This window comes from Castanea sativa, chromosome 12 (genome assembly GCF_040712315.1).
Source record: "Castanea sativa cultivar Marrone di Chiusa Pesio chromosome 12, ASM4071231v1".
Classification (NCBI taxonomy): Eukaryota; Viridiplantae; Streptophyta; class Magnoliopsida; order Fagales; family Fagaceae; genus Castanea; species Castanea sativa.
The window spans coordinates 34,582,332-34,594,451 of record NC_134024.1 but is presented as its reverse complement, the minus strand read 5'-3'; the positions used below and the strand labels follow the sequence as shown (position 1 = coordinate 34,594,451).

The 12,120-nt window shown below is 31.1% G+C and overlaps 2 protein-coding genes across 2 annotated transcripts; one reads left to right on the top strand and one right to left on the bottom strand.

The window, feature by feature from the left end:
• Positions 1-63: 63 nt before the first annotated feature.
• Positions 64-895, top strand: LOC142620575 (uncharacterized). Its single transcript, XM_075793931.1, has 4 exons — positions 64-165; positions 264-496; positions 573-776; positions 872-895. The coding sequence occupies exons 1-4, from the start codon at positions 90-92 to the stop codon at positions 893-895; spliced, it is 537 nt and encodes a 178-aa protein (XP_075650046.1). The 5' UTR covers positions 64-89.
• Positions 896-11,312: 10,417 nt separating this feature from the next.
• LOC142620574 (uncharacterized) lies at positions 11,313-11,735 on the bottom strand. The gene has a single exon (XM_075793930.1). The coding sequence runs from the start codon at positions 11,733-11,735 to the stop codon at positions 11,313-11,315; it is 423 nt and encodes a 140-aa protein (XP_075650045.1).
• Between the last annotated feature and the right edge of the window lie 385 nt (positions 11,736-12,120).

The following is a 12,120-nucleotide window of genomic DNA, read 5'->3' as shown; positions in this document are numbered from 1 at the left end:
TATGCGTGTATTGACTAAACTAATTAAATATGCATATGATAAATAGTGCTAACATATATTGGATTGATCAAAGTAAGGGGATTCTATTAATGGCAAACGAAGGTAGCAAAGGAGGAGTTGGCACAAGTGGTGCTAATGGAAGTAGAAATAATCTGACTCATCAAGGTAAGTTTTAAATTATGCTTTCAAGTTCTTTAATACTGTATTGAAGATACTATTCTAGTAAGTTGAGATGATCTTTATTTTTATTTTTCTCCCCATAGGGAAGAAGAAAGGGCGTGGGCCTACTCGGAATCTTAAACTGGCCAAAGAGTTCAAGGGAGGGGAAAGATATGAGATTGGTTGGTTGAATGGAAGACCTGTAGGGCCTCATTCTCGTGATTTAATAAATGAATGTACAACACTTGTTAGGGCACAACAAAATGTACCTCTAAAGTTCACAGATTGGAAAAAAGTACCATACATCAACAAGAGGAAGCTTTTTGATAAAGTATTGGTAAGTAGTATAATAAAATCTAGTAGCAGCTTCTATGATTTTTTTATTTGTGTATTTATGTTTAATTCTATTGTAGGAGTATTTCAAAGTTGAGGGTCGAGAGCAAGAGGTTTGGCGACAAATGGGTAGCTCTTACTCAAATTATCGTGACTCCCTAAAAAAAAAGTGGTTTAAGCCATATGGTGAAGCAATTGAAGAGGCACGAGCAAATGTTCCACCCGGACTCGAGAAGGATGATTGGAATTGTCTCGTGGATTTGTGGAGCCAGAAATATTATATGGTACTATTACAAAGAATTTTTTATCGAATTTATTCTTAACTATTGTCTTGTGGATTTGTTGGTTTATGGGACTGACTTATCATTCTTAAATGTAGGATCCTTTTGTTCAACAGTGTTAACTGAACAATTGTTAACTCTAAATTTTGCATTCACTTAAGTCATGACCTTAGATAAGATGTCATCTAGTGTAGGAATTTTTGTTTTATCATCTATCTTTCTTCCTTGAGGGGCTAATTCACTAGCTAAGGAATAATATTAATCACATGTTGACGAACATCTTCTCATTTTGATAATTTAGATGTAATGAATTTTTCTTAAGCACTAGAATTCTTTCCAAACTTCACTTCCAGGTTCTCAATTATGGATTTAGCACTAGGGTAATTCATAACCATCAAGAATTAATCATGTATCCCACCATGAAAATTTTCATTTTTGTTATTTGCCTCAATCCATTTATTATAGAAGATTTTTTCGAACTCAACAGATTCCTCATTGGGCATTGGTGGACAAACTGATTTAAAAGAATAAAACCCATGTACAAATCAACCCTACGTTTCCACTCTACATAATTGACTCCCAAAAGTGTACAATTTTTTCAAGATATTAACCATATTTTTTCAAAGAAACCGAGGAGTTTATCATCTCTTTGTAAATGCAACACATATAACATTTGCATTAAAATCCGATTCTTTGGCCATTAATTCTTTTTATAATTTTCAAGAATTTATAAATATAATTTATGAAAATCTTTTAATCAATTAAATTTATCCCAAATCCGTTGGGGCGTAAGGAAGAATGTAATCAATTAGTATTTATAGTTTAAATTTCATAATTAAAAATAGTGTTTATCTATGGGGCGTGGACACATAAAAAAATTTGTTTTCAAAGTCTCATTTCATCAATGTGATAAAATGAGGGGGTGTCAGCATGTTTGAGCTTTATAACATTATTTTTTTATAATTGTTTTCATATTCCTTACTCATCTTTGTGCTTAACCATCATGTTTGAGCTTTGGAACATAATCCTTTTTTTATTTATTAACTTGCTCTCAAAATCCTAACTCATCCATGCGATTAACTGAGGGGTTGTCATCATGTTTGAGGTTCGGAATTATGAAAGATGTATTAACTTCTAATATTAGATATAAGGAAATATTCTAAGTCCCACCACAAAACTTAAAAAATAAATCAAATGATAACTGATACTTATCTAATACTATTATCAATGTTATATTGCATTTGTTTCAACTATTTATTATATTCTTAACATATAACACAACAAAATCACATATGTCAAAGAAGATATATTTAACACCTCTCTCTCTCTCTCTCTCTCTCTCTCTCTATATATATATATATATATATATATATATATATATATATATAAATATGAAGACAAAGAGAAGTCATCATAAATATAAGCAAAGCCTACATGTTTGTAACTATTGGAGTTTTATTCAAAAAGTAATTCAAGAGAAACAAATATAATACATCTATCAATTAAAAAAAAAGTTAATAATTATATTACATGCATATGTAATAAAAAAACAACAATAAGATGTTAGAAATTTCTTACTAAACTATATTATTCAAGAACCTCACAAGCAATCAGGATGCTCTCCCGAGCTGGTCAGTATTAACAAGAGCTTTCTTTTCCCTTCTCACCCATCATTTCAAGTGTGTACTTGACAATATTTATAACATTTAGAAATGACATAACTAGCCATAAAATCCTTTCTATCGTAATAACAATTCATGTAACAGATATTTACATTCATTAATAAACAGCTTCATTAATTAGATTCATTAATGTGTCATTACTTTTGTAACTCCATACTAACGCTTGTGTAGACACTCGATTTTGCACCCATAATTTAATCAAGGAATATGACTAGAATGACCACTTGTATTCTTGAAATTTATGATTGTATTGCATGCATTAATTTGTTCATTACATATCATGATAATGATGTTGAGGTTCTAATGGTCGCGGCGGTATGCCCGGTTTCCAAATCGGACTGTCGGATTGAAAGATATTGCATGATCAAGTTTGCACGGTCAGTATGCATTGTGTTTAGGTACAATCAACCACGCATGATTAATTGAAATTAATTTTGATTGGTTAGACAATTAAAATTAATTAAATAATTTTGTGATTGGTTGATAATTAGTGTCAAAAATAGGCTTGCTTGCATGGGATTAAAGAGGATAATTGTATAACAATAAAATTGTGGATAATCCAGACTTTTTGGAGTATTTATCTACAAGATAATTGTTGTTGAAGAGACCTAAATTATCCAGAAAAGAGTTTAATTTTTAGAATATGGATTGAAAACGTGTCTAAGCACAAGTACCGGCTCAAAAAACCTCAAAAAAGGAGTCCAAAATGGACAAAAACTCAAAAGCGGGCTTGGCATTTGGCACTTTTAGAGTGCCGGTTGGCGCAACCTTGGGATTTGGCCCGGGGCATTTGGATTAAGTTGAAACTCATCATTTTTGATTTTTAGAGATAAGGATGCGTCCCAGTTTGTATTCTGATCATTTACTAGATTTTCTAACGCCCCAACCTCTATAAATAAAGGCTAGATCTCAGAATTCAGCACACTTTTTCACATTCTCTGATTCCCCTCTTTCTGACTCCCCTTTTCTATTATTCTCTCCCTTACGTTAAAGACGATCCGGAGGCTTTAGCCTTAGGAATTTCTTTTTTGTAAGTAAGATATTTTAGGTTTCAAAGATAATTGAACAAATTTCTTTGAACCCTTAAATATTCCCTCAAGAAGAAGAGTACGTTCATGCAAGAGGTTGTTTTTTCTTTACCCTTTTTCTTCCGTTTCTTTTAATTTTGATGATGCATGATGTAGATAGTCTTTTAGTTTTAATTTTTAATACTTGTAACATGTATTGTCAATATTTTTTCTATTGAAATATGTTCTTGATGTTTTTATTATCATGATTCATTTTTTTTTAGTTTCATAAATCTGCTTATTATCACATCTTTCTCAAAAACGGATTTGCATCTTCCTTAGATGCAAATCTGAATTTTTCATAAAAACTTATTTGCGTCTTCATTAGATGCAAATCTGAAATTAAAAAAAAAAAAAAAATACAAAAACTGATTTGCATCTTCATTAGATGTAGATCTGATTTTTTTTTTAATATATAAAAACTGATTTGTATCTTCCTTAGGTGCAAATATGAATTTTTTCAAAACTAAAAACTGATTTGTATTTTCCTTAGATGCAAATCTGAATTTTTTTTAAAATAAAAACAGATTTATATCTTCTTTAGATGTAGATCTAAATTTTTTAAATAAGGCAAATTTTGAAATTAAAAAGAAGGTCACAAATAGTGCTGTTTTGTTTGATGCAAGTAGCGTAGGTTTATTTTATGAGTGTGGTTCTCTTCTAAAAAAGAAATATTTTTTACTTTATCACAAAAAAACAGATCTGATCTTTTTTACAAATCAAAAACCAATTTTTTTTCTTTTGTTCCCAAAAAAAATCTATTTTTTTTTTTTGCAGCAAAAACTATTTTTTTATTTAACAAAACAAATCTGATTTTTCTTCACCAAAAACTATTTTTATTTTAGATTTGATTTCTTTTTAATGAATTAAAAACTAATTTTTTTTTATATCAAAATAACAAATCTAAATTTTTAACAAAGAAGAGGACACATTCATAAATAGACTTATGTGACTTAGTTTAGCTAAGTTTCTCATGTGTGCAACATATCATTTATATCATGCATAAAAGGGGTACATTGGTCATGAGAGTTTAGAAAATCAGACGTTGTTTGGGAGGAATGGGTGCCTTATACCTTTCCATTCCGTAACCTAGGTTTCATCTTTATTTTTATTTTTGGGTAGATTGTAACTAGGACAAAAAAACTATGTATTTTTGGTAGTTTGTAACTAGGACTCAAACCATGTAATACACAAGTTATCAAGTTTGTTTTTTTATTCAATCAATGAGAATGGAACAATTCAGTCATGTAAAGTTGTATTTATTTTTTCTTATTTTTTTGTAAAAAAAATAGGTGGCGACTCCACACCACTTACCCGAAAAGAGAGGTGTCTTGAAAAAGCACCCAATTTTATTTTAAGAGCACCAAAATTTCCCCGGTCTCTCACAGCATGAATTCATTTATCATTCATATCAAGAATCACTATAATGTTAATATCTCTAATAGGGGGCTAAGTTACTAGCAATGACATGATATATTTATTAAGGTCAATGCTCATTGTGCATGAATCTCATTATGGAAGGATTGCTGAGATTATAATGCACTAATCATCGAAAGACTAGCTCTTATTGTCTTTCATAGTCTGAGAAATTTTAACTTGCACCTCCTTTTCATCATGGTCTAACAATTTACCTATAAGAATAAGCTACATCGTAATGGATATGGTCAAGTCAAGGACTATAATGAATGCATTCAGAATCTTAGTCTACTAAATCAAGTAGACATATTTCAATATACCAATAAATATCATAAAAATATTGCATAGTTTCATAAGAAATTTTGAGTAGTTACTTATTGATAATAGAGAGATCATAAAATATCATGTTGGGTCACATTATTCTAACAGTATGTAACTAAAATGGCACTCAAGCTTGTCACTATATTTCACATTTTTATACAGACTGGAAATTTGTTGAAATCTTATGCCTAAATTTCATATTATTATGGCAATAAGTTAAATTTCATTAGAATTTTGATAGGCAGGTTTTTATATTTTTGGGTGGTTTAGGATTCATTTGTATTGGGAAATTTAAAGCCCGGATGATAGAGTTAACAAGTTTTAAAGCAAAGTTGTTAATTAGATCTATTATGAATGTTGTTGGTTTGTTTAGACCTCTGTACACTCAAATTGTTTAACCTAATTAATTAACCAAGTTGATACTTAGGTTTATTATTCAGATCTAGGTTAAACACATACAATCATATCACTTAATGCAGAATAGTAAAGAAGACAAGCAATATGATGATGACTCTAGAAAACCAATGAAACTGTCCAGTTTCAAGGTAATAAACCTGGGGAGGATTTAATCTAAACTATCCTCAAGGCAGCAAATTCACTATGAAAGAATGGAAGTTTTACAATATATTTTTCCCTAAATCTAAAGCTACCTCTTATAGTACTAACTCACGTGGCCACACGCAGCTCTGAATCAACAGACTCTTTTATTTGAATTTGTTAAACACAAACACCTACATTTGTGATTCTGAGATCCAACTCAAAGTCTTAGATCATCAACAATTGTTAATCTTGTATAGATCTTCTTTCTGGTAGATACTTGTTGAGTTAGAAGGTTACAAAATCTCACAAATCTCACAGGAGTAACTTATAAGACTTCCAAGAACTTCTTAAACATATTTAGGGTTTTCCTTTTATACCTGGTAGTGTTGGACACAAACCCTAAATGTTTTCCTGGGCTTTGGGCCTGATTTAAATTTTGCAGAATACGATTCTCGATCAGTCAAGCTTGTCTCTCGATTAATTGAGCCTTGCGGATTATGAATTCTTTTTTTTACAGCTTGACTGTTCTTGAATCTTGACTTGAACCAACATGAGCAATGTCTAACACTGTTCTAAGACTTAAAAATCTTAAACTAGACATGTTTTAGTTCTTGGTTTGCCAACTTACATGAAATTAGAACCTAAACATTTATTCCTAAACATTTAGAACCTAACAAATAGTCATTGGTTAGACAAACAAACAAACATCAATATCATGTCAATATCATGCAAAATGGAATAGTAAATAAGAGAAGGTATGATGACTAAAGAAAACCAATGAAACAAACTAGTTTCATAGTAAAAAAACATGGGGGAAACCTTCCCAAAAGCAACCCACTATAGTAAATAAAAGTTTAAGATTTAGCACCAAACCTTTGTTTCTAAACTCTACAATCCTAATAAATGAACTTACAACAGAAATTTTCTACCTCTCCAGAACCTCTAAACTCTTTAATTTATGAACGCTCCACCCACAATCATAATTGGAATCTCCAATTGATTTCAAAAACCTCTTGAAGGTTTTGTTCACAACAGCAAGTTTGTGGTGGTTGCTATGATTTCAGTTTATTCACTAATAGATCTTCAGATTTATTTTGAAACTCTTTGGAATGGTGAAACAGAGAAAACTTGGTTACAAAACCTTAGCCACATAAACAGAGTGTTTCTCTCTCTAAAAATCCTTCTAAAAGATGGCTTATAATGTCCTTTAAATGCTGCTACAAACGGATCTCAATTTGGGCTTTAAACGGATAAGTTATGGGTTTTTTCGCATTGCAAATTTTTGCTGATCTGCGAAACTTGATGTATCAAAAGGTATCGAACTTCTATCAAGGAGGCAGTAGGTTTCAAGGAGGTATCAAGCTTCTATTGAGGAACATGCTAAAAATGTACTGAAAATGCACTTTTCTTGAGCAAACTTTGTGTTTTCAATTTAATCTTCAGTTACAACTTTAAGACATATCAAAACTCAATAAAAGACACATAATTTGGCATGGTTTGACAATACCAAAACACATAACCCTAACAATTTGTTGGTGATAACAAAGATTAACCTTCTAGAGATGAAAATGTGCGTGCATGGGAGCAACCCGATTTGGGAATGGGAGCTTTCAATAAGCAGGTAAATCGTACGTATGATCTATTTCCTTTTGCAATGCTTAGATGAGAAAAATAAATCCATTAAATTGATAATGTTGAATTTTCCATGATTTTTAGTAAACATTTATTGATGGTTTACACTAGTTAGACAGTGCAAGGGAAATCAGATTTCTTGCTTATAGTAAGCAATGTTTCTGGAAATGATATCTGACTCATGCAAAATTTCATTGCCTTTAGTTAGTTAGTGTGGTTTGTGCAGTGGCTCTACAGGTGCAAAGTGTTTTTGGTTTCCTCAAATTTGACATTTTGGTATAATATTGCCCTTAATTTTAATTCTTAAGTTCACTTAGGTCTCAGAATGGCTTCTTCAGTCTTTTTTCTTGATCTCTATGAGTCCTAATAGAAATTGTTGTAGCTCCTAATTTTTGTTATTCAGAGCAAGGGAGCTGGAAAACCTGTATGGAATCATCCAATTCAGTTCTTCAACGTCTTTGTTTATAATAACTAGTAAATTACCCGTGCGATGCACGGATAATGTTATAATATTTTATGTAAGATGATTTTGGAGAATGTTGTACATGTATTATAGCATAATTGTTATAAAACTTTATTAGTAATGAGTTTATCATAAAAAGCAACAATTATAAATTGCATACATATATCTGTTATAATTATTGAATTGAAATAATGAGAAATAAAAAATAAATTTAAAATATAAAAAAACACTCCTATTTCAATGTCAATGTTTAATTAAATCCTATTAAAGCTCAAAATTAAAAGTAAGAATTCTAGTGAGTGCAGTTAGTGCCAAATTTGCCAAGTTTAGATTTGAAAACACTCTTATTTTTTGTAAGTATCTCAAACTAATATCAACATGACCATTTGCAATATGCAATCATTTGAAAGTCATAAACCACAATGTTTAAAAAGTAATTACAAAATATAAATTTGGATGATCCCTTAAAGCTTTCAAATGTTCAATCCTTCATCATACATAGAAAACTTCATTAATTTTGCATGCCTTAAAATTATAAATTATTATTAATTAAAAAAGAAAAGTTCCTTCTAGTTAGAAAACATTAAAAATAACACCCCAAAGGAAACAATGGGGTAAATAAAACTGGCCTCAAAGGAACATTCCAATTCTGATGATACAACTGTGATTTTGGCAAAGGTGTAAATTATGGAGAGAGAACCATTGGATATGATTGGATACTGAGCCATTGGATATGATTGGATCCTTTGCCATTGCCTTTGTCATGGGATTTTGTAAAACTCTTTTTTTTTTTATTGGTCTGTAACTCCAACAAAAAACCCAACACATTGAAATTGAAAACTCTAAAGTTAGATTGATAACAACATAATTAAAACCTAACCCTCTATTGATTTATACAAACAAATTTTATAATAAATCAATTTAGTTAATTTTTGTTAAAGCATTGTATTTGTGTTCCCGCTTATTTACCAAAGAATGCAATCACTTTTCTAGAATAAAATTTCAAAAGGTGGAAAAGAATAAAATTTCAAACCCTTACTCATCATGTTTGAACTTCACAAAGTCTAGAGATTTGCCTTAGGAGTACCTGTTTAAAGCACAATCCATCAAGATTTTGAGTTATAAAAAGAAAAAAAAATTAAAAAAGGAGAAATGTAAAAAAGAAAGGAAGAGAAGTGATTGTAAAAGGTTATACCTTGAATCTCTTAATTCCTCTCTTTATCAACCACATAACTCTGAAACTTTCACAACAAACAAATCACCACCACATCCAAATGAATTGGGCCATTAAAGCAAGTCACTGCTAGGATTATAAAGTGGAGCACAACATTCATAAAAAATTGAATACAAAGTGTTGTGACTTTTGAATCTACATATAAGGATTGGTTAGATCCCTAAAATAGTACAATTCTTTTTTCTTGTTTCTTGTTTCTTGTCTATTTAGTACATGGTGTACAAAATACTAAAGTTTGCAGAATGTTTGTACATACATGTCATGTTAAGATCTTAATCTTAGAACTTAGGAGGAACTCACATTTGCCATATTCAAATGTGATGAGAGGCTCACTGTAAGTCTATAATGGGAGGAGTAACACGTGCAACTATTGTATCTAAAAGCCTTCTAAAAAAGGAACGTCAACCACAGTTTTTCTCATTATTGTTTTATTTCATTTTCTTTCTAGTTTTTAAGTTCAAACATGACCTTCTTCTTCTTCTTCTCTCCCTAGTATCACCACTGACACCATAGAGGCAGAAGCACCAGTTTTTATTTATTTATTTATTTTTTAAATCAACAATGGAGAACTGCACATTGCTAACATAGATTTCAATAAATACCTTATCATCTTATTGAGAAGAATAATTGAAAAGATTTCACAAACCCACCATATTAGCCAAACTGAAATCCCAAAAAATTACAGAGCATAAACATGCGAGAAGGTAATGAAAGAAAATTTTCCAAAACAAAGATTTAAGACTTCTTTCTTGGCCATAAACTTTACCTTTTGAACCACAAAACATAGAGATCCCCACCCTTTTTTAGATCACCATCCACCTCCTCAGGTTAAAAGCATTGGCTTTGGGTGGTGGTTGCGGGTCTGGGTTTAAGTTGCAGATCAGCGGCAGCGTGGGTGACAGTGGTGGAGATTTGGGCTGTCTGGTGGCGGTGGTAGGTGGTTTAGGATTTCAGTTTGGCTAGATGGTGGGTTTTGGGTTTTCAATTTCTACTGTGAAATTTTTTCAGTTTAGCTCAAGGGATGATGGTGAAGTTGTAGATTTGTTTGGCAATAGTGATTAAGATATGGTGGTGATGTTGCGGAGTGAAGAGGAGAGGCAAGAGAGATGAAAAAATGATAGAAATTGTTAAGATTTTTGTTAAGACTTAGGGCTGGAAGTATGGTAAAGCCTAAAATGTAACTTGGATAATTGTAAGGGGCAAGCAAATGAAGGGTTAGACGCAGTGCTGAATTAATGGTATACTTGAAAGTTTAAACATTAGAGGAGTGAGGAGGAGTAATAATAGATGAGGTGTAAAAACTTGAAGAAAAAAAAAAGAAACAAAAAAAAGAAAAAGATGGATGGATTAAATAAAAGAGCTATAGATAGCGCTACTTGGCAGAATCTCATGCTTTCTCGCATGAGGTCTCTGCTTTTATATATATATTGATATTGATTACAAAGTCACGCAAAAATTTAATTTCATCTGTTATAGGATTTTTTTTTAATGCTTTTACTTTCAACGGGGATGGCAATGCTTGCAAAAAGACATCTTAATCCAACTTTATCGGGGGCTACTCACAATGTAATGGACCCCCCCCTTTGCAATGATCATAATTTGCAATTGCTTTCACATAGTTTTGATTTCATATATATATATATATATATATATATATATATATATATATATATATATATATATATGTTTGAAATTAGAATTATTGTTTGTGCAACTCATCATCGAAAAATAATGTCATTGTGGAACTGCTTAAATAAGGTGTTTATTATAAATGGGGAAAATACTGACTTAATTTTGGATAGAGTTTTTTTCCTTTTTAAAATAATTTTTTAAAGATACAATAGAATTCAATTTATGGCGCCCACTTCATGATGATTACTCTTTATTATTAGGATTTTTGATGTATGAACAGTACTGTTTGAGAACAAGAGATTTTTCCAGTTAAGCTTATATGACATAACATCCTTAATATTAGGGTTTAACTTTCTTTTAAATTTTGCTTCTGTATATAGTACAAGAAGGTACCATTTTAGTTTTTACATTTTGAAGTCACAGTTTGATCATTGGTATTTATTTATTTAGAGAAATCAGACTGGAAACAGCATGAGACTTTATTCATAAAACTCAATGAACATCAAATAAGACTAAAGGGGCAATATCCTCATAGAGGTTTTCCAACCATACCTACAGCCCCCTACAACATTTAGCCTTTTTTGCTAGAGCATCAGCCACAATATTACAATTGCGTTTAACATTACAAAATTCTAAAAATTGAAAAGCAGAGGCTTGTAACCGAATATCATCAATGACATTTCCGAAGGGCAGAAATTTTGGATCCCCACAAGTGATGGCTTGGATAACTATCGTCGAGTCGCCTTCAAAAGTCACCCTCCTTAATCCAATCTCCCAAGCAAATTGAACTGCTTGTTGACAAGCAAGAGCCTCCAGTTCAACTATCAAATGAGAGAGTGGAATTGGAAGAGATAAAGCTCCAATGACATCCCCAATGTTATCTCCGATGACCACGCCTATACTTGCTGAGTTTGTTGCTTTAAAGACTGCTGCATCGAAGTTAGCTTTGTAGTTTTGTGGGTCAGGAGTCGCCATTTTCAATTTGGCAAACAATGTACATCGCTGGCACACTTCAATCTTATGCAGTTGTTTCTCACCAAAAAAAAAAAAAAGATTATGTGACTAATAAAATTTTATAATCTCTATATATTAAGCGGATTTAGAAAGTTAGTTGTAACTTTTAAAAATGTCAAAAACAACCATAATCTAATTAGATAATCCTTATTCTTAAAAAATGAAAAATGGGGTTAAAATTGTAACTCAACATAATTAAAAAAAAAAAAAAAACCACAAGAGAAACTTTTTTCCTAAAAATTAGTTCTAATGTAAAATTTCTTTAAAGAATTATCTTTATCCTTCTTCTAAATATGCAGATAATTGGGGTGCCACTGAAATACATCCCATTAATTAAGCACAGCTC